The sequence below is a fragment of the Sciurus vulgaris genome, assembly GCF_902686455.1.
Source record: "Sciurus vulgaris genome assembly, chromosome: 2".
NCBI classification, from domain to species: Eukaryota; Metazoa; Chordata; class Mammalia; order Rodentia; family Sciuridae; genus Sciurus; species Sciurus vulgaris.
This window is the reverse complement of record NC_136462.1, coordinates 204,240,939-204,268,118: the sequence shown is the minus strand read 5'-3', so window position 1 is coordinate 204,268,118 and position 27,180 is coordinate 204,240,939. Positions and strand designations below refer to the sequence as shown.

The following is a 27,180-nucleotide window of genomic DNA, read 5'->3' as shown; positions in this document are numbered from 1 at the left end:
GGCCAGCTATTCTGGGCAGAGTTATACTTTCCCCAACTGGAGTCCCTGCTAGGGTCAGGCCAGGACTCAGTTTGAAACCCACCCATGACGGGGTGCTGCTCTTTCCTTAGTCGCCCACAAGTTCCCTGCTTATTAGCAGAGATCTCTGCTGGGACGTGGCCCCTGCACCCTGTCCCCACTTCCAACAGCCTCCATGGCCCCTACCTATGCACCTACCTCCAGGACTTCTTTCCCACCCATGAGGTGCATAGTCTCTGGGAGCTCCACAGAGATCAGAGGCAGATGAGTGAGTTGTCAGACCCCAGCAGAGTTCACTGAAGATGAGCTTGCCCACTGCTTTCATGTGCATCAGAGGGTCTCAACACTGCTGCTGTTTGGAATTATCTGGAAGGCTTTACAATGAGTCTTGCATCTATGCTGAGTCATTAGGAAAAGGTTCTGGTCTGAGAGGCCTGGGGGAGGCGGTTCCCCTGACCTGCAGTGTTGAAGAGCCTGGATGGATGCAAGGCTGACAGACCTTCAAAAGTGAAAGGCGTGAGTGCTGGGCTGTGGCTCAGTGGCAGAGCACTTGCCTAGCCTGTGTGAGGTACTGGGTTCAATCCTTCATACCACATTAAAAAAACAACAGATAAAATAAAAGCAGTCTGTCTCTGTCCATTTACAGCTATTTAAAAAAAAAAAAAAAAAAAAAAAAAAGTTTTTTTAAGTGAATGGAGTAGAGACCACGTGCTACATGGGGAGGTCACCAGCAGTACCCCTGGAGGGTGAATGAGACTCTCCACTGGGTGGCACCTGGTTCCTCTGCAGTCCTGGCTCTGCTCCTCACCTCCACCAGGTACAAGGGGCCTTGTAATGCCCCTCCACTCCCACTCCCTACCCTAGAAGGGGTCAGCACAGCACCCACCTCTGGTCAACTCTGTTTGGTTTCAGAATGACCATCTCAGCCTGTAGCAGGACACTTCCGAATCAGCCTTGCCCACTCCTGGCCCACACCCAACGTCTGCTGTGCTGCCATGAAGTGATACAACCCCAGCTGCTGTCCCCGCCTCCAGTGGGACAGCAGCAATGGGATTCCCAGGAGCCTTCCTCATGCCTGTACAGGTTCTGCATATCCCACTAGCCCCCCTGGACACAACCAGTGCCCTCGAGGTGTCCTGGTCCCTGTGCAAATGCAGCAGAAGCTGGAAACAGCGGCTTGGATTGTCTGAGAATTGTCAGTGAAGGAGGGTCCTTTGTGTAGAAGAAGGAGCTCTGGGTCAGCTTCCAGGGCCAGATTCCCAGGAAATAAAAAGCACATTGACACTTTGACAGTTCCGTTAGGTTGAATGTGACTAGAAATCTCAACTCTAAGTCTCACCAGGGGAGGCTAGAGCTCCACCCGACACAGCATAACAATGAAGAGCTTCTACTATCAGACCAAAAAGCCAAAGCACGTTAGCTTAAGGATAAAAAAAAAAAAAAAAAAAAAAAAAAAAGTAAAGGAATCTATTGCCTCATATAACCGGCAAGGGTAGTTCTCTTCAGTTATGGCTTGATCCAGGCCCTCCAGAGAGTTCATCAGAGTTCTCTCTTTCTCTCCCACATCATTTCCCAGCTCTGCCTCCTTCCAGAGCATCTGCATGCACTTTCTGTAAGGAAGTGCAAGGAAGGAATTCCATAATCCCAGCTAAAACCCCAGCAGGGACATTTCCCCCACAGCCCTCCACCCACCCTAAGAGAAAATCCCTGGGAGGAACTCAGATTTGCATATGCCTGGTCACATGAGGAGGGATAGGGCACAGTTACTTAGGCCTCTATGACCACACCTGGGAGAGGGCAGCTCCAGCAGATGCTGGCTGAGCTGATGGGGGCGGGGCCCAGGTTACTTTGTCCAGATCAGAAGTGGAAGAGTCGGCCCACTCTGACCACCCACAGCACCCCAGGAGGTAAAGCCGGGGTACCCCACACACCATGGCACAACGCACAGTCAGACTTTTATTAGGAAATCACCCTCCAGACGCACCACGGAGTACTGTGGGTCCAACATGTTTCCTGAGGAAGGAGGGTCACAGTACCAGAGCTGTTAGGGGCCAGGCAGCTGGCAGGGAGTCCCAGCCACCACTTGGACCCCACCGCGACCAGTACTCCCCCACAGCAACATGACTCAGCCCTAAGAACTGCCACAAATGCGACAAAAGACATACGCCAGGGCACACACGTCTGCGCTACTTAAATAATAATAAATACAGAATCTCGTTTGCTGTCTTTGTGTCTGAACAAAGGAACCCAAAAGGAAAACGGACACCAAAGCATGTTTCTCTCCACTGGGCCAAGGGAGGAAATCCCCAAACTATCAAAATTCCTCAGTTACAAAATACTTCTTAAAAATTCCATATTAAAAGAATAAATAACAAAATATATAAAAAATAACTTGGTTGCATCAAAATCACAACTAGGAGTTTTATCCTGGTTTCCGTGGCCTATCTTACAGTCAAGTAGCCACCTTTGCTTTGATTTCACTTATTCCACTCTTAGGGTGCCTTAGTGCAGGGTCTAGTCGAAATAGTACAAAATTAATAAATAAAATGTTAAATAAATAACAAACATTAACATAAGAGGATGTGAATATAGATACTTACATCTGGACAAAATTAAATAATTTACAGAATAAGCTAACTACCTTCAGCGTCTTCCAGGAGCTGCAGCTTCTCTACTTTTAAATACTAATTCAGAATTGCAGTCACAAGCGACTTGGCTCTATTTACACAGTCGGTATATTGTGTTCTTAACACATTAAATTAAAATTCACCATTTTTTCACATCTTGAATGGATCTAAAAAGAAGTGAAACCTTGGTGGTCTCCCCCTAAGAATTTACCCCTGACCTCACAGACACTGTCCCCACCTCAGCCACCTCAGATGCAGAGATCAAGGCCAGACAGCCATGACCAGGTGATGTGGCAGTGATAGGCCAGGAGCCTGGGTGGAGGTGCAGAAGCTGGGGACTGGCCCCCAGAGATGGGAAGCTGCTTTCCAGGGGCCTCCCAGCTTGAACCCCATGAGTCGACTGGGCTGTGATGCCCTCTACTGTCTGGATGTTCCTCTGGAAGGCCTACTGCTTACTTCACCTCTGGCACAGAGCTCTGCTTCACCCTTAACACAAAGCTGCTGAACTAAACGAAAACAAAAGCACACTTGCCACAAGGGCCCTCACTGAGCACAGGCATGCAGCCCCAGCCACGTTCTCTGGGCTGAAACGCTGGCCCACCAAGCCCAAGCTACCCTCCCAGCCTCTACAGACAAAGAATACTGTGGTTGCAAACTCCAAAACTTCCCTGAGAACCTTGTCCATGAGCTTCCACTGGAGATCTTGAGCTGCTCTTCAGATTTCTTTCAGAAAACAAAAATAAATCACTTTGTAACTCTCCAGCTTCCCCAGGCACTTGCATGGGGAGGCCTTGGCCCCAGAGACATGATTTCCAGGCACCCTTTGGATGAACCCACCCAAGGCCACACCCAGGCTGCCAACTAGAAGTCACTGTGAATTAGGGACCCTGCTTCCAGGAGCAGGGCAAGGGAGGTAAACGAGGGAGCCAGGGCAGGGCGCTCCTCCAGGCATCAAGGCCTAGACCTGGATGCCCCTCACGGCCTGCTTGATGCTCTCCAGCAGGCCCTTGTTCTCCGGGTTCTGATAGCAGTCCTGATTGGAGTACATGTCGGTGAGGGTGCTCACATAGGCATCGAAATTCTGTTCACATATTGGCTCCTAGAGAAGAGAACAAGGTAAGCAAGTCCATCCAGGGAGTGGGCCCCATGCAGGAGAAACCAGTCCCACAAGACCAGAGGCAATGCTGATGGCTTCTCCCTGCTAGAAAGCCCGCCAGGGTTTCCGTCTGCAGCAACCCCAGCGACAGACCTTCTGCCACCAGAACCTCCTGCCCCAGATTCACAAACTGCTCAGGAAGGCAAGAGCTCTGCAGCTGACAACTGGCTCTGGTGATCTACAAGAGCAGGGCCCAGAAGCAGAGGGGTGAGGGGCCCGCCACCCTCCCCTGAAGGCCCAGGCAGTGCAGCAGATTGTATACCAGGTGGGGAAGGCGGATGTTGGCGAGACTTTGGATGAGAGCCTGGCTCAGGCCGGACAGCTCTAGAAACAGGGCTTCATTCTGCTCCTCGATGAGCTTGTTCTCTTCCTCGATGCTCTTCAGGTTCCTCTCCATGGAGGAGATCTGAGGACGGAACACAGGGTGGGGGAGAAGCAGGAGCCTGCTTCCCTGCAGGGCTCCGCCTCCAAGGAAGGAGTCGACCCCTGCCCCTGGGCGCAGGAGGCAGAGCCCTCTGCAAACAGCCTGTGCTCAGAGAGGGCAGGCATTGATGTGGGGCCAGGGGCTATGTGTGGCCATGGTTCTATGCCGAGTTCATTCTAGGGACGCAGCAAAGGCACAGGCACAGAAGCACCCTGAGCTCAATCTCGGCCACACCAGCTATGCATCTCACTTCACCAAGCTTCCGATTCTTATTTGTAAGTTGTGAATGCCTGTACCCACCTCATGGGTATCAGGCTGCCTCTGGATCTTCCCCTCACCAGAGATCAACAAACTGCTTCCACAGGTCTCCCAAGCAAATCTTCTGCAGGCCAGGCACAGGGTGGCCCCTCCTTGCTTGCTACACCCTGGCCGAGCCTGCACAGGGCCCAGGGTCTCTGGTATCAAGGGACAGCCCAGGCCTGTCTGGATGCCTCCCAGGACAAAGGCTCAGCTCACATGATGGCTGTGTATGGCCCTAGGCAGGGATGGTGAGCTCCCTGTGGGAAGCTGCAGGTAGGACCAAGTGAGTCCTATCACCTAGTGACCAGTGTGGCTTTAAAGGACTGGAGGAGGGGGAACCCCCCCTTCCCTTTGCATTCTGCAGCGAGCACAATCCATCAAACTCCCTCAAAGGGCAGAAAAAACCTTCCAAAATAAGACTAGTAAAATGTAACAACTTGTCTTTTAAACAGACAGGCTTTGTATTGTTTTGATATGGGGTTTCACTGAGTTGCCCAGACTGGTCTCAAACTGGTAGACTCACACTTCAGCCTCCTGAGTAGCTGGGACTATAGGCAGAAACCACTACAGGCCTGGCTCTTAAAAGGTGGGTTTTGCTTTCTGGAAAGCAGTATGAAGAATCCTTGAAACACTAGGGATGGAACTACCATAACACCCAGCTATCCCACTCCTTGGTATTTTCCCAAAGGATCCCAAAATTGGCATACTACAACAATACAGTCACATGAATGTTTATAATAGCACAATTCACAACAGCTAAATTGTGGAATCAAGCCAGATGTGCATCAATAGGTGAATGGATTAAGAAATTGTGGAATATATACACAGTGAAATTCTACTTGCCATAAAAAAAAATGCAGTCATGGCATTCGCCAGTAAATGGATGGAAGTGGAGAATATCATGCTAAGTGAAATTAACCAAACTCAGAAACTCAAAGATTGAATGTTTTCTCTCATGTGTGAAAGCTAGAGCAAAATAAAGGAAAGGGGAAGAAAGGATAGGATAACATCCTTATAGAATAAAGAACCAATCAAACACAAATTAATAGACAAGCAAAAGGAAGTCTAGTAGAATACAGGAAGAACATGAGAAGGGAGTGAGGACAGGTGGGAAAAGGAGAAATTGGTTTCCATGCATGTCTGAGTTTGTCAGGATGAACCCAACTACTATGTATAACAATAATTAAAAGAAGAAAAAAAAAGAGGTGGGTTTTGCAAATAATGAGAAATAAGAGTTACTGACCCAAGGACACTGCCACTGGTAAGGGCCCTTGAGACTCTAAGAGGGAGTGACACCCACACATACTGTCTCCCAGAATCTTCGCTGGGGGTGGGGGTGGGGGAAGGCCCTGGCACCCCATTGTCACTGCCTGTGAACCTGGAGGACTCAGCACTGACATGGGCAGGACACAGTGAAAATTCTTTCTGAGCTCCATGGCTGATGCTATTTTTATACAGGTCCTTGAGCCAGCAGAGAGAAGAGCAGAGCAACAAGACACCTGGGCAGGACCATGTCGGGAAGGGGCTGCCTACAGGAAGGGTCTTGCCATCTTCCCATCTTCTCATCATTCCCTCTGCCCTGAAGGAGTTCCTCCCACATTCCCTATGGGGGAATGGTGGACTCCTTGTCCCTTTGTTCCTCCAGCCACTATGGGACTCTCCTCCCATGCCACCAGTTCTGTTGTGACCCAATCAGCAACCAGAGGTTGAGGTATGTTCTTGTTTTCAAAATAAGGCCTTTACTGCTTTATTTTTTGATTACTAATGCTCATTTGGGGGAAATCCTTTAAGTGATGTGTGACTCATCCAAGGTCACTCAGCAACAGCTGGGCTCAGAGGCACATGCACTGTGCTTAGGCACAGTGGTGGTCAAAGCCTTCCTCAGAGCAGTGAATCCTTGAACAACAACCAAATGGAGCAGGCCCCACTCTGAGCCCCATCATACTGAGAAAGAAACAGGGACAGAGAGGTGGAGGTGTACAGGCTACTCCACCAGTGTGTGGCTGTGCTGGGGAGTCTGGTTCCAGCTCAGGCTAAGCACCATTCTCAAAGGCTGCCAGTACTAATGAGACTAGAAACTCCAACAGGGCAACTATTTCTCATAGTGTACTGACTCTGAAGGACCACTTACACCCTGGGACTGATCCAGTAGGATGCCTAGCACCAGTAGGACCCAGGGCCCCAGGAGTGAGACAGCACCAGCACTGCCAGGTGGTGCATGGGCAGCCAGCCAACCCACACTAAGTGTCCTTGCATGCCAGGCACTGGGCTCTTGGCCAGCTCAGCTCAGACAACACTGACGGACACTATGCAATCTCCAGGATGAGCTCTGTGTGGGAGGGCAGAGACAGGCAGGAGCAGCAGCACCCACCTGGGACTGTAGCTGTACCATGGCAGCCTCCATCTCAGAGTTGGACTCGTTCAGGTCTCGAATCTCCTGGTTCAGCTGCTTGATCTCCTCGTCATTCTCCAGCACTGCCCCCAAAAAGAAACCTCAAATGTAGCGCTGACCTCAGGCCCAGACCAGCAAGTAGGGTTCGAGGGGCCTGCTTTCTTGGTAGAGCAAAGGCTCCCACATGGCCTTTAAGCTTATCTCTCTTGGGCCGGGATCCCATGTTTCCCTCTGGGAAACTGTCTTGAAATGACAGTTGTTTTGCTTATTGGCCTGAGCCCTGGTGGGAAGGCATGGGTCTATTTGCAGGTTCTAACTGCTGAGACAAAAGGGGAGATGTGTCCAGAAATGAGTCTCCTGGCATGGGTTGGGGTGAGTCACACTCTCCACAAACCCACGGACATGGCTTCTGGTGCTGCAGGAAGGCTCTCTGATGCTACTGATCACCAAAGCCCCAGGTCAGAGCAGGCATGACCACCTAAACAAGGGCATTGAGAACTTCAGAAGTATTATCAGGCCTGGCAGCTCAGGACAGGGCTGTATCTACATGACTCATTCCTGGAGGGGCTGGCCTCCCTACTCCCTCCCCAGAGATATCTCCAAAGAGCATCCTTACCATCACTGGTCTTGAATTTTGGGCTGAGAACCTCGTCCCCTGAGAGTTTTCCCTTCTTTCCAGCAAATGTTGCTCTGGGACAGCCAGACAAACTGGAAGCAGAGGTCATTCATCACTGATCAGCCCAGGGTCACACACCATGACCAACCCTGGGACAAGAATCTTGGACCAAGCCAGGGTCGCACACCATGACCAGTCTAAGACAGGTTCCTTCTCACTCAGGTGACCTTGAGGTTCTCCCTATGGTAGAACTGCCCCGCATCAGCTGCCTACACTCCTAGGGAGTAAGAGGCAAGAGTCCAGGCAAGGCAGGGCCGGGAAAGATCCCCTTAGAGCACACCTTTCTGGTACAGTCACAGCTGGCCCCAAAAATAGTGTGACCCAGGGCATAACTACTTCCAGGCACTACTCCTCCTGGGTTCTGAGGGCCACAAGACCTTCCTTCTGGCACCTGAGGTCTGACTTCCCAGAGGAGCCCCTTGCAGCTAACTCAAGCCAAAGGAGCCTCCAGGTTGTGATCAGCAACACTGATGATTCCTTGGACAGAGATGTTTTCACAGTGAGATGCACAAGAATCGCAGATCATCAGGCATGATTTCAGGTTCATGCAGTGACTCCATCCACAGCAGGAACCTATGCTGCTTATGTTGAAAAACAGATTCTTTACTTACGCCTACAGATGCCCAATGAGTAGTAAAAAGCAGATGAAGCTTGGCGGCTCTGTCTTCATTTTGTATCTATCTTCTTATTATCTTAAACTTTAGGTTGGATTCCTGCTCAGTTGTACATCTAGCATGTTAATCATTTAGAGTGTTTTCTAAAAACTGGTAACACAAGGTTGATTAGCCCTAAATTTACCTAACCCATCTATCTCATTCCCCTTCAAGATTGAGAACCCCAAGATAAGAGTAACTAAGGTATTTTAAAACAAATTGACCAGCTTTTTTTTTTTTTTTTTTTTTTTTTTCTAGTACTGAGGATTGAACCCAGGGGCACTTTAACCACTGAGCCACGCTCCCAGCCCTTTTTATATTTTATTTAGAGACAGGGTCTCACTAAGTTGCTTAGGGCCTCACTAAGTTGCTAAGGATGGCTTTGAACTTGTGATCCTCCTACCTTGACCTCCAGAGGCTGCTGGGATCACAGACATGCACCACCATGCCTGGCTCAATGACCAGCTCTTACCAGGAGTAGCAGAAGCTTGCAAGCAGATGGCCTCATGATGTGGCTGTCCACCTAAGCAGGACAGTCATCTCTGGGATCAATCATCTCACAATGGGAACCAAATTGCCCCTCAAGCAATGACAAAGAATGAGGCTTCCCCAGAGCTGGAGCTTCCCAGAACCAGATCACAGCTTGACAGAGACTGTTTAATTATGTACACCTTTAAGCCCTGGCCAAGTTCTTCCTCTGTTCAAACCTAAAGCTCAGGATTGGGCATATAGCTCAGTTGGTAGAGTGCTTGCCTCACAAGCACAAGGCCCTGGGTTCAATCCCCAACCCCCCCCCACACACACAGACACACAAAGCCAAAATCAAACCTAAAGCTCATGTCAGCACCCATGAAGGTAGGTTCCTGTCTTCCCAACATAGCTATGCTGATTTGACTTCTTCCTTGCTTCTCACCATAACTTCTGTTTCCTTTCTTCTGGATGAGTAGCTGGACCTACTTTGTTAGGACCCCAGAGTTGGGTCTCTGGACTAGGAGTCCAATAACACACCCACATCATGAGTGTAAGTTGAGGAAATGCTTCGGAAGCCCCCCTGTACACCTGGCCCAGCCCAGCAGCCTCTTCTTCAGCCTTCCTGGACCCTCCCTTGTGGCCTGACCTAATGTCTTCTCTGCCCCAAGCCAGGTCACCTCGATCACAGAGGCAGTCTGGAAAGATCCTAGCTCAGGACTTTCTGCCTCTTCTTCATCCTGCTCTGACCCAGTCCAGCAGGTCAGGTCCTCCCCAGCTCCAGCCATGCCAAGGGTCTGTTCCACAGTCAGCTGGGGTGAGTTCCTGGTTCCCTATCAGAGATCTCCTTGCCACCTTCTCTGCTGTTTTCCCCAGAGCCCTGACCACCACCTCCATTCAAGCTAACTTACTCTTCTTCCTACTCAGTCTGTGTCCCCACTCACCCTGCCCAGAACTCTGAAGGCAAAGGGCTGGCTGTCTCTCAGCCTCTATTCTATCACCAGGCCTTGGAGCAAGAAGGACTCTCAGTGAATGCTTTGTTGGATGAATGCATTAATTAATCTTGCAGATGGAGGAAGGAAGGGGGGGAAGGGACTTCTGACAGGACTGGGCACTGACCCCATGCTTCTCAACCATCACTGTGACCATCAGCACAAATAGGAAGGAAGGATGATGAAGCAAAGCTCTGCCCCAGCAGGTGAGACCATGAGTGTTGCACAGGCCCACAGCCCAGGCAGGAGGGGTCTAGCTACCAGATCCTGTGCAAAGCAGGGTCTCTGCCCAAAGTCCGGATGAGAGGCCCCAGTGAAAGGGGCAGGACAGGAGACATTCTTTTCCTGAGAAGTGTACAGTCTGAATGGAAACGTGAGCCTAGACAGGCCTCTGTTCAGACATGGTCTGTGTCAAGTGCAACAGCCTAAAGGGATTCCCTCGGGTGTGGAGAGCAGCTAACACAACAGACACAAGTGAAACACAGAACAAACGCCATCAGGTAGACAGAACCTCTGTGGGCTTCCCCTGGGAAGCTGCCCAGCTGGCTTTGATTCTCCCTCAGGAAGCTACTGGCCACACTGAGCCCTCTTCCCTCCCCCAAGGAGCCTTGTCCCAGCCCAAGATCAGAGTCCCTGCTTGCTGACACTGAGGCAGAGTGTGTGGGGCAGTTACCTCCGGTGGGTGAGGAAGCTCCCGTTGGCATGGCCAGAGCCATCACAGCCAGGGGTGGGGCAAGTTGGCCCCTCGTTCTTCAGCGCCTTCCAGGAGAAGGACGAGCCATTGAGGGAACCCTCTTTCTGCCTCCGGGCGGCCAGAGGGCAGCCAGATGCACTTCTGTGAGAGGCATATTTGCCACTGATGTGACCAAGCCCCACACAGCCTGGAACCGGGCACCTGGACACAGAAAGGCTGAGGTGACCACAGGGGCACTGGTGTGGGGGGACCTAGAGACCCACAAGCTCCTGAGTGAGGCAAGAGGACAGCAGAATGCAGCCCAGGTGGGAAGCCCGGCCCTCAGGGGCTGCCTTCCCTCTCCCTCGGCCCCATGCCCCTGCCTGGCTGGGAGGCCTGAAAATCAGGAGGACAGTCAGGGGCGGCAGGCTGTCCACCCCACAGTCTCAGGGTGGAGGCCAGGTATGATGCCCATGGTCATCCTGGGAACATGAGCTCAGACATCCCATAATGATTTTGCCTGTGGCTGGCCAAGAGTGGCTTTTCCTTTGCTCCAGATGTTCAAGGAGAGGGGCATAAAACTTTATGTAATACGTGAATGCAGAATGAAAATGCCCCAGGTACAGCATGTGGGACCCTCTCTGAGTGTCTGTCGTCACACCTCAGGGAGGGCCATGGACCAGGGACATCTGGGGGACCAAGCCGCCCAGGAACCAGCCTGACCCAGAACAGATCCTCAACCTGCCCATTCTCAGTCTTCTCCCTCCAACAAAGTTCATCCAGATGGCCTGTCACACGCTCACGGTGTGCAGAATGCCTGGAAATGGGACAGGTCCCCAATTAGCACAATTGCCCCATTTCACAATGGTCCATGGGGTAAGGGAAGTTGGGGGCAGGACACCCTCAGGAAGACAGAGGGCTGTCAACAGGGGCTCCTGCTGCAGGGGCAGGGGGTGGTGCAGGGCAACATCACCCAGGAGGAGGTCACTGCCTCCCAGTGCCACCAGGGAAGGCAGTTCCAGGGCCTTTTCCCACTCTTCTGGCCTCATCTTGGAGGCCACCCTGTAGAGATTTCTCAGCCACCTTGTTCAGGGCTCTTCTTCCTCCTCTGTCCACACAGCCCGTCTCTTGCCTCTCCTCCCCTTCTCGCTCATCTGGCTGCCCAGCATAGGACATTGTAGGGTGTCCATTGGGCCAGTGCAAGGTCATCTCAGCTTCTAGTCCAGAGCAGGGATGGTGCCCAGGGTCCCCGTGAGGCTTTGGGGGATCACATTCAACATCCAGTCCCTCATACCTGGGTGCCTCCCAGCCACAGGGCCTGAGGACTCCTGGCCTGACACAGCCAAGGCTGAGGTTGAGGGCTTCACTGAGAAGAAACAACTGCTGAGGACCCAGCCTCACAAGATCCAGATGCCAAATGAAGGTGGTGCTTCAACCACTCCATGCTGTTCTGTCTGGATTCTTCCTAATTACTTCCTTGCAAAACTAACACTTCCTAGAACTGCATTCATGAGGGTTATTTCAGGGATGGCTTCTTTCTCTTAAAACTTAGCATCAACTCTTCAGAGCCATCGCATGACTGTGTAGAGAAATACATGGGGCACTGAGCCGGAGGGCTTCCGTGCTCCTCAGGTGAGCTGGCACTTCTTGGAGTACATAGTGGGGTGCAGGAGCTGCATGTGGTGATATGAGCAATGGAGCCAGAACAGCAAGGACCAGAGGAATATTTTACAAGTCCAATGCAGGGTGGCGGTAGCAAAGACCTCCTCCAGGTGAGCAGAGTGAGCAGCTCCTGACCCCACACTAGAACACCTGTCGACTTCTTGACCAGTTTTAAGGTGGTGGCAAGTGGGATTCACCACAAAGTGCCAACATGACTTATCTTCCAACAGTAAATGTGAGATGTCATAAATGGGAGCTCTTCCTCCACAGCCCTGTACAATCACAGTTCATGCCTGCTAACAAAATTCCATCCTTCAGCAGGACATGGTGCATCCATTAAAGTTTCTGTTTCAGTCTTCACTTGCTAAATCATGTTAGTTGATTATAAATATGTTTAAGGTTTATGGCTGAGGGGAGGCCTTATAAAATGGAGGTGCCATGGAACCATTAGGAACTTCGTCCATCCTGCATATACTGGATAGTTTCTAAAGGTCACAATCTCCACTTAGCTGCAGAACTCTTGCTTTTTAAAAAGCAAGGTTGACATCACCTTAGAAGGAGGAAGATCATTTTCCCCAGTCAATCTGAGAAATACCGATTTTGATCTTAATAATTTGCAAATGCAGCATGATTTCATCAATCTGCCAGCAGGTTCTTGCTAAATCCATAAAAGCATTGTATTTATATGGTCACAGGTAACTCCTGGACTCTCAGGAGGAAAAGAACTTTTTCTCCATCCAAGCATTCAGCAGACTTATGATAACAACAACCACGTATTTTACATTGTTAACTTGGCAGTTTACTGTAAAAGTTGAGTAACTACATCTTCCTAGACCAAGCAGCTGGCGAGGGCATTTCTGAAGGCTGCTTCAGGCCCCTCCTCTGTGGATAAGTAGATGTTTGGGCATAGCTAGGGTAAGCTCTGAGCAGCAGTATTGGAACCTTGGGCCCAGGTGCCTCTCTATGGGGTAAATGGTTGTTTGTGGCCCAATAAGTGACACAACGGGGGCAGGTCTGCTTCCTGTGAACCCCTTGGGAGCTACCCCCACCAACCAGCCCCAAGGCCCCTATCAACCAGGTAGCCAGAGCTACCATTTTCACTGTTCTGGAGGGGACTGCCCACTTTGGCAGGTGTTGTCTCTAAAACTCTCATGTCCAGGGCAACACTTCTGTCCTGGGCAAATTGACCAGTAGGTCCCCCTGCTGGAGCCTGCAGCATAGCATGGTCTATACCTGCAAGTGGACAGTGCAGGGGACTAGTTCCCTATAGAGAGAACAAGCCTGCAATGATGCAAGATCCCCAAAACAGGTCAGCCCTTCTCTGCCCAGTGAGAAGGTGAGCAGCAGCAGGCAGCCTTTCCACCCCAGGGACCTGGGTCATTTAAGGCTAAGAATGTCTTCTTTCCTCCCCACAGCAGGATCTGGTCCCACTTTCAACACTCCCAGGCTTTCCCACTCCACTGGCTCTGCACAGGTAAGCAGGTTGGTGGACACACAGAATTCAAAGATTTGATGTCCCCCTACCCATCCTCCCTCCTGACTCTACCCCTGACTTTTCCTGCTAGAGGAAAGTTGTGCAGATTGCAAGACCCATGGGCACCTTGTGGCCAACCTGAGGCAGTGGGGCACTCAGCCTCCCCCATTAAACACCTCCACCCTGAGTTGAGCCCAGAGAGGGACCAGTACATGTGCCTCATTGCAACACTCAGGCACTGATGCACGGGGTTTGAGCACTTCATAAAAAGATTGACACTGATCAGCTTGATGATCAGTTGTAATAGAAGGGAAATCTAGAATAAGTTTGGTTTTCTTAAGTTACAATAAAATATTTCCTATATATATAAATTCTGCATAGCAGTGAAGAAACCAGGAGAGCCAAACATACTTCATCAACTCAGGGTCCTCCTTGTCATCCTTGGTGGGCGCCACCTTGAGTCCACTCTTCTTGGCACGTGGGCAGCCTGACAAGCTAGTTTTGAAACAGGAGAAATGCCACCTCAATCCCAGAACAGCACTCCCTTACCATCAACCCCATCCCATCCCCTTGGGCTCTGTGACCCCTGCAGGGCAGGAGGGAGCAAGGGCAGATCTACCAGTCAATCAGTCATTTGGAGCACAGTCCACCAACACAGAGCCTTTGCACAGGGCAATAGAGTCAGGAATGGGAAGCATCTTTGTGAGCCTCTAACCTTGACCCTTTGTCTTTTTCTCTCACTGCAAAGGGCCACCTGGCCGGGTTCCAGAAGTACCAACAATTCAGAGAGACAGAAGAGGGTTCCAGTTGTCAGCAACATTAATGGTGCCTTGTTCCAAACTTTAGAACTTTGTCTAGGACAGAGACCCCCACACCCCACCTTGATGCAGGCCCCACTTACCTCCGGTGTGAAGCGTAGTTCCCTGTTATGTGGCCAGAGCCGTCACAGCCCGGCGTGGGGCACCTGGAGGGGAAAGTGAGATGAGTGTGGAGCCCATGATGGTGTTCACCTCTCTGGGCCTGGCCCTTGAGGAAGCACACTGCTTCCCAGCCCAGGGCCCATGGGTAGCCACCCGCCTTTACCAGCAACACACCCAGCCTACTACTGCCAACAATGGGCATCCACAGGGTCATTTTGGGGCCTTAGCACTTTCCCCATTTGCCTGAAGACTGAGGAGAGATGCCCAAGGGACCCAGCTCTACACCAGGACACTGTATCCAAGAGCAAAGATGGGCTCCAGCTTGGCTATTTATATGGCTCTCACCCGGACGAGATGCATCCAGAGTACACCTGAGCTCTAACTTTACACACGAGGGCTCAGAAGGGCACACTTGCTCCTGAGACAGCTCTGCCCTCCCAGCTGCACTGTGGCCTGCTCTCAGGAAGAGCGCACTGTAGCTGAGGAGACACATGGGTGCTCACCGAGCACCTGCACGTGACTGCTGTAAAACTGGTCTGTGCAGCGTGTGCAGAGCTCAGATAACCAGGGACTTCTGTGGGGTGTTGGTCACTAGTACAGGGTAAGGAGGGAAGACACAAAACACAGAAGTCCAACTTCATATGCCCCAAAATGTTTGACAAACATATCACAGAACATGGTAAAATGATACCCTAATATTACAAGCATCGATGTTCTTATTTTCTTCCAAATGACAACCAAGATAAAACGTGAGCCTTCGTAGGTGTAAGGGTGGGGAGGAGGGCAGACTCTGCAGGTGGGCCTGTCTCCCCTTTAGATCTGCTCTGCACTTCAACCCTTATGAGGGTGCCAGCCTGCAGGCCAGGTGAGCACTGCCTGACACTCAGCACCAGGGAAGTACCTGGAAGACCTCAGGTGGACACTGAGGATGGTGGTCATTTGGTGGCAGACCCAGGCTTCTAGGCAGAGATGAGTAGCACCAGTGGTGAGGTGCAGACACACTCATTGGCTCTGGTGAGTCTCCACTGGGTCCCTGACTCCCACAGGGCAGCATGACTTGACCGGAGGCAGGGCCACCCCGCACTCTGTGCTGAGCTTGACACAATGGCTCTTCCCAAGAGATGTGCTCAGGAGAAGACAGTGTCCACACCATCAGAAGGGCAGTTCTCCTCTATACAGTCCTATGGGCTGTACAAGGTCAGCCATGGGAGCTGGAGCCCCCAGCACCCCTCCCTCTGCTTGCGTAAATAAGGCAGAAGAATCCATGCCTTATGGACATGCTGTGTTTGGGCAGCACATACTCTGATCCCATCTGCGGGCTTCAAGAGCAACCCTGCCCTGTGCAGAGCCCACCATGCCCTGCAGTTGTGTGGCTGCACCTGGACTCCTCACATGCAACTCCTGGGCACGCAGACACATAGAATGGGGAATGAGTGCCAGTGGGCTCTCTTATGGGACAGAATCTTCTTAGAGTCTTTGCATGTATTGAGAGGAAGGTCACCAAAAGACTCATCTGCCCCAACCTGGCCAGCTCAACCCCCACTCAGGAGGACAAGGAGCGAGAGCCCATGCACCAGGAAATGGAGACGTGGAGGAGCCAGGCCACCATCACCCACAATCGCCAGGTCTCACTGTGGTCAGGAAATGTGTGGTCGCACTGTGGGAGACAGGCAATGGCATCCCAGAAAGACCAGGGCAGAGAGTAACTCTGGAGAGTGGAGTACTCAGCCACTTGCCCACACTCACTGAGGCTGAGTGGTTCCCTACACATAAGGGAGAATTTTTGCTGCTATTTCTATAGAAGTTTTGTATTCTTCACAGGTTCTGTCTCAGGAGGACCCTGACCTCCCAGCAACTGTCTCCTGACAGGATCTTGCAAGTTTCCTCCGACAGCCCAGAGCATTGGCTTTGTCTGCATAACTAGCTCAAGCCCTTCCCTTGGAAAACCATGAAAACTGATCATCATGAGAAAAGAAAGCAGAATTGGAAAGGAAAACAGAATATAAGAAAGATGACAAGAAAGAAGGGTGGTGGAGGAGCCCCAAGGCTGCAGAGCTCAGTGCTCCCACTTTGGGTTTCCAGGCCGGAAATGGTAGGGCAAAGAGTGAATGAGTAAATGTGTGCACCCACCAAGGTGCACACCTGCTGTTCACTCCCAGAAGGAAAACCAAGTGGGGCACACTCCTCCACAGGAGGGTAGAGACAAGGTTGCAGGGTGGTAGCTGGAGACCCAGGAATTCCAGTCCTGCCCTAAGCCAGCTCTGTTATCCTGAAGCCTTCACGTTCAGGCTCCTCATCCCAAAGGCACCCTGTCCAGCTTCTCTCTGGCCCCCAAACTGGCCAAGGAGCCTTGACCTGGATTCAGGGCCTCCTAATATAAGTCTCACAAGAGCCAGTCCCAGGGGCATAAACTGTGGGCTGTGGCCTCCACTTGGCCCTGGGGTCCAGGATGAGGTCCTTGCAGATCAGGATCATGGGGTCTGTAATGTCACAGTTCAGTCACAGGCATCAGAACCAAAGGAAACAACTGTTCCCAACTCCAACCCCAGAAGGACAGATACCTTGAAACCTCTGGGTGCCTGCCTCGTGTGTGCAGGACACCTCAAGCAGCTAGTTGGTGCCCACAGGGCCTGTCCTGCCATTTACTAGGGGCAGGGAGGCACAGAAGCAGAAAGAGGCCAGCAGAGAAGGCAAGAGCAGGAAGCAGGTACCGCTGGGAGGTGCTGGGACAGTACAGAGCAGCTGAGGGTTGCAGGAGAAGGAGGCAAGGAGCTCTCTTGCATCATTGATTCCATTTCACTTAGCAAGAGCCACACAACCTGCAGCCACTGAGCCATGGCAGGACTTGCAAGCCTCAGCCAATTCTGGCCTTTCCCCAGACCTCTAGGACCGTGGGCAAAGCAGACCCAGGAAGCCCTGCAGGGTCCTCCAGAGAAGGTAGGGAGGGGCCAGGGCTGTGTAAGAACCTGTGGCAGCCCTGGCTCCAGCCCAGGGGAGAAGCAGTGGCAGTGCCAGAGCAGGGCCACAGGTGGCAGTGCAGCCCCAGCCAGGCAGAAGCAGCCCTTCCTTGGGCATGCCCCCTGCCCCCTCCAGGAGAGCAGGGGCCAGCCCAGGTGGCATCTTGGAGAGAACCGACTTTGGCAGGAGCCTCATGAAGGAGAGAGCAAAGCAAGGGAACTGCCCAAGAGACAGGGGTCAGGGAGCGCAAACATACTTGAGGTCAGCAGAGTGGGCAGCCATGAGGTTTCTGAGGCTCTTGTCAGCAAGAGGGCAACCAGAGAGGCTGAAAGAGAAGAGATGGGATACGGGGTAAGCCACAGAGGAGGAGCAGAGGAGGAGAAGAGGAAGACCCCCCAGAAAGCACCAGGGCCAGGCTAGAGGAGCAGGGGACGAACCTGCGGTGGGAGGCATAGTTCCCAGTGATGTGGCCACTGCCGTCACAGCCAGGGGTGGGACAACTGGACAAAGGAAAAAGAGCATCAGAACAGAGCGTGACGTGCACTGCAGGTGCCGCAGTGGGCAGCCAGGACCCTCCTGGCTGCCCCCAGCCCTAGGAGGAGAACCCTTGTCTCAGCCTGAAAGCTTATCCCACACAGCTTAACTCAAGAAGGAAAAGTTGGACTTGAAGTTAAGATGCCTCCAAAGCACAAGTGCTGAGCAGTTGCATGTGTGCTGTGTGCTCCTGTATGGACACGTAGGCCAGGGCCCCTTCCAGCTTCAACTCCTGAACCAGCATGGCCTCTCCTAGGGACAAGAGACTGGAGCCAGCACCCAGCGAAAGCCAGCCCTGAGGCAGAAGGGCAAGAGTGGGGTGCCCTGGGGAGAGGAGGACTGGGTCACCCTGGCACAGGTGCCAGGCATGGCTCTAGGGGAGGCAGTTAGTGGTGGGGGGGGGGGGAGTGAAACAGAGGCTCTAGCTGAGGGTGGAGACCAAGAAGTGAGCCCCAGGCCCAGGCAGGGATCCAGCTGTGGCCTCAGGGAGAGGGCTGGGCTCCTGTGAAGTTTCCCCTGTGACTCCTTGGTCCTCATCCTGCTCTGCTCTGCTCTGTCCTACTCTGCAGGCTGGCCAAAGACTCTTCCTGTTCTTAATTGCTTTTTGGAGGATCATATCAACGCCCGGCAGAGCACAGCAGTGACAGGAAGTATCTGTTGCCATGAGGGCTGCCTGACTGGAAGTGGTAGAGCCAGGCAGGAGAGTCCCTGAAGGGAGAAGACCCAGCTGCCACAGGCGATGATCAGGCCTGCTCCTCCCATACTGGAGGTGTAACAGCTTACGTGAGCAGCTCCTTCTTTATGTCCTTGGAGAGAAACTTCAGCTTGAAATTGGTCAGGGTGACTTCTCCTGGGTACTTCCGCTCTTCAAAGTTCTCTTCTGACACCTCCTGGTCATCTGCTTCAGAAGAAGCAAAAGAATGTGCTGCTGGCTCTGACTGCAAAAAACCAGCAGGGAGATGTTTTAACGGCTGGTGGGGAGGCCCGGGCACCCAACCCGGTGGGTGAGGGAGAGGGACGCTTCAGGACAGTATCCAAGAAGCATTCCTGGAATTCTTGCCTTTTGGAGGAGGGAAAAGGTCCAGTTCCCCCAGGGAACACAGAGGGCAATCTGTGGCCTGGACCCTCCCTACACCAGAGATCTTGGACCACCAGAGACAGGAATCTGCACTGCCTGACCTCAGGTCACCTCCACCAGGTCACCCCACAGAATGAACACCTGGGAGGAGAGCCCTCAGGGCAAAGACAGGGCCCAGATGTCCACAGGCCCTATCAGGAAGCTGCACTGGTGAGCATGATTACCACTTGTTATGACCTGGTGACCCCCCACCCACCCACCCCCCAGGCGTGGTACTTCACAAGCCATCGGCTAAACACTAGCTCTAGAAGACTGTCTACCAACCCACAGGTGGGCAAGGAATAGCTCCTTCCAGTAAGGGCGGGGCTCTAGCAGGGTCGGACAGCCAAAGTCCCGCAGGATGGCTGCATGGTTGCAGGGCTGGCATCAACTTGCCACGGGTCCCAGTAAATTATTCAGGCACTACCCCCACAGACCTGAGAGAATAGCAAGTAAGAAGGTGCCCATGAGCCAGGCAACTCGGGCAACTGGCGGTAGACCTGGTCAGAGGCTAGTGCTGCCTTTGCCTCCACTGAACAGGCTCAAAGAGACTTATTTGCTTAGCCAGTTGGAGCAAGCTCCTTGGCAGACACACCTAGCCTCAGGATGTGTGAGGGCTCCTAGAAACAGAGGGGAAGACATTGACCCAGAGGACCATGGATACAAAGGGCATAAAGTACCTGGGGACAGGAAGGACGGACTGCTCTGGCAACACGGGACCTCAGGCAATGCTGGCAGGAGGGCCTGAGTCAGAAATCCAGGACAGAGATAGAGGGACAGGAAGGGCCTGTCTCTGGAGGCACTTCTGGGGGTGACTTATGCCTAGGAAGTGGGTGGGTGAAGAGGCAGGGTTTGGGGATGAGCCAAGGCTACTTGCTACAGAGTGCGTAACTAGCCACCACTGGTAGCACAGGCTTCAGTTGGGGGACCTCAGGACCTTTGAGACGGAGTCACCGTATAGATGATTGCTTATTCCTAGGGGTAAAGAAGTGACCCAAAAAGATGTATTAAGTAAGGGAGAAGAGGGGGGACCAAAGCAGCCTAGGGAGACCAGCATTGAGCAGGGGCCAAGGAAGGGGCAGAGGAGGGCCCATTCACTGGGCCAAGAAGGCAGCTGGCTGATAAGTCATGGCCATAGGGTTAGAGGGGTGAGGAATGCAAGTATGCGGGAAGGAGGTGGTGGTGGTGCTGAGTCCTAGGAGTAGAGCATGAGTGTTGAAGCTTGTAGACCTTCGGATAAGAGCTAGCAGCAGGGACACTGCCCAGGAAGTCACACCTGCCCCCGGCCCAGGCAGGACTCCTGCCCACCAAGGGAAGGAAACCAGCCTCAGAAAACCAGGCAGAAGCAGTACCAGGTGTGGCTTCCCTCCAAAGGGACCTCCTCCAGGACCCCGACACCTGATGGGGGCCATGTGACCTAGCCAGGGAGCCCAGTCTATCCCTCTGTAAAATGGGGTGATCCTGAGTCCCACCCACGGGTCAAATGAGGAGCATAGCTCACACTGGATGGGCCAGGAGGGGTCCTTGCCACACCTCTCCACCTTGAGCACTTGGTTCCACCCCCTGCAGAGGGATCCCCTCCAGAGGAGCCTAGGAGAGGTAAAGAAAGGGGGAGCCCACAGGCCTCATGCAGCTTGTGTGCTCTTGGAGCTGGACTCTGCTCCTTAGGAGGCCCTCTCGTGGGGGAAAAGCCCTAGGGAGCCCATGTCCAGGGCTCTTCATTTAATAGATCAGATAGATGGGATGATTGGAAAATGAAGTTTCCACAGCTCCAACACCAATGCTTGGCTATCTTCTCTTGGGTTGGTCCTGGTCTTGGGGACTCAGGCCACTGCCCACTATAGAGTTCCACGCCCAAGAGGGGTCTGAGTCAGGAGTTTCTCACTATCTTGGCCCAAGGAGCCAAGTGGCTGAGCCCCTGTGTGGACAGCAGATGTGTTTTGCAGGTTAGTGGGAGGCTCACAAAACCAAAGAAGCTTGAGCTTTCTCCAAATCATCCCCATGAAATCTGAAATAAGGCCCTCTCCTCCCCACACTCTGGGAGCATCCACATTGGTGCTGTCCATGCATCATGTCAGGTGAGAAGACCACCTTTGTCAATGGACAATGCTGAACATGGCTAAGCAGGAGAAACCCTTCCTGGAGGGCAGGCCCTGAGTCCCAGCTGCCCAGAAGGTGGAGGCTCCTTCACACAAAGGAAGGGACCCCACAGCCCTACCAGAGCCAAGAGGTGGAGCCATCTAGGAAGTGATTACCCACTTGTGCCAGCCTGCCCCACACCCACCTCCTCAGGCTCCTCTTCTCGAAGGCGGCTAGGCTTGGTGTAGTCCAGGGGCCGGTCCCACTCATCCTGACGGGAGGCCTGGCTGGACTGGGGTGAGGTCATGGAGCTGCTGGGGGCACTGGTGCTGCTCTGGCGCTGGGAGGCATCAGGAGACTTGACACCTGGGCTGCTGCTGCAGCTGCTGCTGCTGGGGAAAGCACCGTCCCGCTGGCGGCGTTTGTGCATGCTCAAGTCCAGTGTTCCATTTTCATCTACCTCGATGTCCACAGACTAGGTTGGAAGGTGAAAAAATATATGTGAGAATCAACCCCTTCCACGTGTGCTTTCTGGTGCATTTTAATCAGATTCACAGAGAGCCCAGAACACTGGTTCCCATGGAAGGAAGCAGAGCAACAAGAATAGATTACTGCAGAGAGGGAAGGACTGGCTATTGCTTCCTGACCACAGGAAAAGGAGTCTGTGGTCCCTCTTGCTCCCTTCAGCACAAGCCAGTCCCTAGCTCAGTCCTTCTTCCATAGCACACGTAACTCACTGGGGGCAGGCCAAGACCAAGAGTAAAGTCAAGTATGAGAGTTGTCAACTAGGCCCCAGCTGTTCCGGAAGCATCTCCTACAAGGAGCGGGTGGGACTGCAGCCTCCTCACCTTGCTGGGTAGGTCCTGTGGCTTTGTGCTGAGGTTCTCAGGCATCTCCCAGCAGCGGGTCGAGAGGTTCAGGATGGCGGTGGCGGCCATGTGTGCAGCCTCAGCGTCGTGTGAGTAGTCGAAGCCTGCAGAAGAGGGTGGGGTGCTCCTCACATAACTACTGGGGGGCTGAGCCTCGGGGGAGGAGGCCTTTGGGGAAGTTTTGGCTGCAAAAAGGGAACAACACCACTGACTTAGACAGGGACAGAGATGGCAGACGAGTGGGGCATGCTGGGGCCAGAGCACAGCCACTGCAATGCAGGCTTGGGCACAGCTGTCGCCCCTCCAATGCCCCCCAGCCCTGAGGAGACCTCTCATTTCTAGCCTGACCAAGATCTAAGCAGAAAGAGCAAAACCTTCCAAAGACATCTCAGCAGCCCTGATGTTCCAAGCAAAAATAATGTGTCCATTAGCAAGTGCTTGATGAGAGATTGGAGAGTTCTATGGAAAGGGTGTTTGGAATGTCACTCATGAGGGTCATTTTGTCACATGGTATCAGAAGGTGTCACAACACCTCAGCTGACTTTGCATCCCTAGTTAGTAGCTGCTGCCTTAACAAAGCAACATTACAGACAACACAAATGAGGGAATTGTCTTCTCCCCAAAATGTACTGGCCATAGAATTGCTCTTCCACATGATACAGAGGAACCACAAACACCAGTGTTTCCAGCTCCGGCTCTGGGGAATGCTGCTGGAGGGCGCTGCCCAGCCTGCAGGCACCCAGGTCCCAGTCCTGGTGAGCAGGCTCTCTGCACTACAGGGAGGAAGAACCTCCCTCCCAGGGGCAGCTCAACAACAGAAGGAAACTCCTTCTTGCCCTGTCCGCACCCACTGGGAGGCACTGATCCCAGTCACCAGTGAACTGTGTGCTTTTCCACCTCACATGGGTTTCCAACACTGACAAATGAGTGCAATGAGGGGCAAGAAAAGATGGGAGATTGTTCTAAAAGATAAGCAGGAATTATCTTTGTCAATATAAATGCTGATGATGTCACAGTGTTTCCAATTAGATGGTTCCTGTGCAAGAAAGCAAGTGGTTTCCTGCCAGGGTACAGGTCCTGCCCGATCCTACAGTCTGGCATTGCTAATAGACACCCCACTGCATTGGGAAAGGAGCTCTCTCAGGGTGGACCATGTCAGTGAAGTTATTCTTAAGTCTCTGGATATACACCCATAAAGGACCTGGTTTTGCTTTACAGATACTTGGGAAACATGTAAAGTCCCCAGAAGCACATGGGAGAGATGTGGGCCTCAAGGAGGCCACAGCAGTGACCCCTGGGCATCTGAAGTTTCAGACCTTCACCTCAGACCTCCTAGCTCCTCAGAGCACTGGACCCACCCTCCCAGGAACAAAGACAAGAATGATTCTCCCCAACTTACATTGGAAGGCTTTGGGTGAGGTTTCGCTGGTCTGAATCTTTGGGGCAAGCATACGTTTGCCAAAAACCTGAGCGTCAAAACTTGCGTAGTCAAAGGTGACCTTGGAGAACTTCTCCAGCTCCTTGGCCAAGTTGGCCCTGGGTGTGGCAGGAGCCACATTGGGCCGGTAGCTCCCATAAGGAGGGACCTCAAGCTGCTTCACAAAGCACATGGGCCTGGTGTAAAACAGAGATCAGAGCCTGTAAGGGACAGGGGACACAATGCCACCCTCCCCCATCCTATCCAACAGCCTAGGCAGGGACCCCACATAGACCATTGAGAATGGAGACCCAGGGAAACACCCCCATATCCTGCCCCTGAAGACCATCAGAATGTCAGCTCCCAGGGAAAGGGCCCTGTGGCAGGTCTGTGGTCAGTACAAGGAAGGACTGCCCACCAGGAGGCAGCAATAGGAACCTGCGAGGAACAGCACCACCTCCTCATACAGAGGGTACTAGCCAGAGGAAATGACCTAAAACTCCTCAGTTCAAATACAGTTGGCCAGCCCTTGGCAGGGAGCCCGGCTCTGGCATAGCCCAGCACAATATTAGGCCACTACATAGCAGAACAACCCAGCACTCCAGCAAGGAGACCATCAGGGTATCTGGGGGGACATCAGCTTGGAAGTAGCAGCGTGGCCTCGGACCCAACTGGACCCAGATCTCCCCTCAGGCAAGGACTTAGCCCTTAGTGGACCTCTTCTCAAAGTTGAGTTAAGACAGCCCCATGAGGGTCTGCTAAAAGGGTCAGCAGCAGGCACAAAAAGGCCACAGAAAGTTTTCAGTTCACTGAAGTCCATGGAGAGTTCTTGGGAAAAGGCTTGAACAGAAAGGAAGCAGGAAGGCCGTGGGAGGCAGGGAGCGAGATCAGTGAGCACAGAGGGACTTCTGAACCCGTTGGCTCAGAGGTGGGAAGAGAAGAGACAGCACCAGTGAGCACCCAGCAATCCTTGTCCCCATCTGGACCGAGCACTGACTTCAGTGATGTGCTAGGTCTGAAAGTGGGTGAGGGCCTCAAAGCACGGGCACTCTAGGAACTTGAATGTGGCCAGAGAAGAGAGACACCAGGTGGCCTGCCACCATCAGGCCAGCTCTCAAGGCCAGACACCAAGAGTATGGGATGTGCCCAGTCCCAGGAAGGAAGGGGCCCAGGATGGACTGACCCAGCAGTGCCTGGGGAGGCTGCACTGGCCTCCAGTAGGGACACATCAACTCTGACCTTAGCATCTGTGCCACTTTTTCTTTGGCCAGGCTTCTGCTAGGATCTTTAGACTTGGGGTCATAGACACCAGGGAAGTTTTGCAAGGTCTGTCCTCATATCCCAGGCTAGGACCTCAGAAATGTGGGCCAGATGGAATCAGCAGCCCAACAGGTAGTCCTCTGCCCCTGGCCAAGTGCCCCTTGACTATAGGTCAAGTGCTCACCAGAGACTGGGGAACACATCATGTCTCTGAAGTCTGACAAGAACTTTCGAGTTCCAGAGGTGGACAAATATGTCCCAGTCCCAGGGGGAGCAGCCTCCAAATCTGGGGCCTGTTCCTCTTCCTGACCTCACCTGGCATTATACCCAGGACGTTTTCATATTTTATCAGGGACTTAGATCCTGTCAGGGAAAGGATGAAATTAGCAACTGCTAGGATGCTGGAACGAAGAGCAGAGTGTGGAGGAAAGAAGCTGTTTCAAACCATCTGAGAGTCAGCCAGTGGGAACATGACAGCTGGAACCCGCAGGGCTATAAGAGCCCATGGATGGGACGTGAGCACACCCACCTAGAGCAGGAACGTTGAGCCCTGCCCCAGTCAGAGATGCAATGAATGGGGCCACTCCTTCTGAGGGGCACTCTGGAAAAGCCAGTCAAGGGCCATTGTGTGGCACAGCCATGGTTGGCAGCCAAGATCTTCTGACTGGGGCTCTGCAAGCCTGTGCCAGGAAAGGCAGAGGGCAGTAGCCATGGGGCCCTGCAAAGAGGTGGCAATACTGTGCCAGCCTGGGCTTGGCCTCTGCTGGGCATGATGGACTGTCTCCTGCTCTCTTGTCTGGGGAGACAGACATGGAACAAGGGTAGGAGAACCAGGGTCAGAGACATATGAGCAAGTTCTGGCTCCTCAGAGAAATTGGGATCAGCATGGGGGAAATGAGTCAGTAGTGCCTCTTGGCCCAAGGACTTGGCCCCACCAGTGGAAGACTGTGGTTGAGAACAAGGCTCTGACAATAGGCTAGTTAGGAGGTGTAACCTTGGGAAAGTGCCCAAACCTCTGGCTTTATCTGTGAAACCCACTTCCCAGGGTCACCTGTATGGAGGGAGCTGAGCAGATACATTCTGGGTGGTCTTTCAGAGGGTCCCTGCATTGATGAGAGTATTCTACACATGCATACACACATGCAGTTGCAGACATATGTAAATGCATCATGGATGCACACATCCACACAGGTGTGCAGACATACAGGCCTATGTGCACACAATCAAACTGCTGTCTCAGATGCTCACAGGAGGCAGGGCTAGGAGCAGGGCCTGCACCCTCCCTTCTCCCTTGCATTAGGGTCTACCCTAGGATGGGAAGACAGACAGGACAGACAGGAATTAGTGCCATGGTGCTTCCTGGCCATCCATTGCCCTTGACTGGTATGGTCTTCTGTCTCCAAATAGGAACAGGGCCTTCTCTGCAAATGGGTCCCTGAACAGTCTCAGTGATTGGAGCAGGCACCTTGGAGAGAGCAAGGCAGAGCAGCCTGTGCCTAAGGCCAGAGTGGCCACGCAGTGTTCGCATGTTGGTTGAGGGTCTGGTGAGTTCTGCAGCAGGGGATTCTCCTGGGGGCTGAGTGGTATGCACCACACCACATCTCAGAGGAGACTGAGAACCCCTGCAGGCACTGGGGAGGCCCCTTCAGTTCTGCAGTTCATCTCACCCACCTGAGGATCCGATCTGAATTGGAGCTATTCTTGGAAGGATCTCCTGTCTGCGGTGGCTGCTTCTCATGAGATTTGGCTAATTTTTCAGCAGCAGCAATGGGACACCCAGACAAACTAAAGGAAAGAAAAGGAAAGAGATCTGAGCCTTTTCCTCCAGGCCATGCTGTCCAGGGTGGCCAGATGTGTGGGTCTGGGAGCAGCATCATTCAGACATGAGAGCTCCAGATGTGTTCCTGACTCACATTCCCACAGGACAAGTTTTCTCTCTGGCTCTGTCCTGAGCCCTCAAAGTACAAATTGCTCAGTTTCTGTTTTGGAAAATTTATGCCAGTGACACACAAAAATGAAACGCATACTAAAAGGAAGCAAAGCTCAGACAGAGACACCTCCTCTGCTAGGCCTGGTGCCAGGCCTGCCCTCTGACTTGCTCCTGTCACTCACCAGCTCCCAGGGTCAGACTGGAACCATCTCTGGCTGATGTTTGTAAGCTGACTTGGGGGAACCAAGGGCCCCACTCAGATCACAACCTGAGTGCTGTGTCCCTGGAAGATTCTGGACCTTCCCAGAAAATGACCAGAATCAAGGCAGAGCAGTTCCCCTGTCAAAACTGGGCTGACAGTGAGCTCAGGAGCCAGCTCTAGGTCATGGAGGGTGACACAATCACATGGCTTGGGATCCTGGTCTCTTTTCCAATGAACAGAGTTGGAGAGCTCTGGCACTTCCCCCAGCTGACTGTGCCCACTGGGGCCCAGGCCCATCCTGTCCAGTATGGCCAAACAAGATGAGCTAAAACCATGGACCCCTCTCATGGAGGGAGATGACCAACAAGTAAATATAGGC

At 52.8% G+C, this 27,180-nt stretch overlaps 1 protein-coding gene across 8 annotated transcripts in view; it reads right to left on the bottom strand.

Moving 5' to 3' along the window:
- Window positions 1-1,941: 1,941 nt before the first annotated feature.
- The window catches only part of MYT1 (myelin transcription factor 1), a 61,393-nt gene continuing 36,154 nt past the window's right edge, over window positions 1,942-27,180 (bottom strand). For 4 of the 8 annotated variants that reach the window (XM_079127409.1, XM_079127410.1, XM_079127408.1 and 1 more), the window contains 14 exons: window positions 26,341-26,454; window positions 23,392-23,606; window positions 21,972-22,177; window positions 21,329-21,598; window positions 18,711-18,865; window positions 17,831-17,893; window positions 17,650-17,718; window positions 14,417-14,479; window positions 13,927-14,010; window positions 10,380-10,601; window positions 7,534-7,625; window positions 6,897-7,000; window positions 4,064-4,207; window positions 1,942-3,744 (listed from right to left, as the gene is read on the bottom strand). In XM_079127409.1, coding sequence (XP_078983535.1) covers window positions 3,604-3,744; window positions 4,064-4,207; window positions 6,897-7,000; window positions 7,534-7,625; window positions 10,380-10,601; window positions 13,927-14,010; window positions 14,417-14,479; window positions 17,650-17,718; window positions 17,831-17,893; window positions 18,711-18,865; window positions 21,329-21,598; window positions 21,972-22,177; window positions 23,392-23,606; window positions 26,341-26,454 — 1,942 coding nt within the window. In that variant the 3' untranslated portion in view covers window positions 1,942-3,603. Of the gene's footprint in view, window positions 3,745-4,063; window positions 4,208-6,896; window positions 7,001-7,533; window positions 7,626-7,646; window positions 8,770-10,379; window positions 10,602-13,926; window positions 14,011-14,416; window positions 14,480-17,649; window positions 17,719-17,830; window positions 17,894-18,710; window positions 18,866-21,328; window positions 21,599-21,971; window positions 22,178-23,391; window positions 23,607-26,340; window positions 26,455-27,180 lie in introns of those variants that run through there. The other 4 variants (XM_079127412.1, XM_079127411.1, XM_079127413.1 and 1 more) reach the window with 4 other exon arrangements.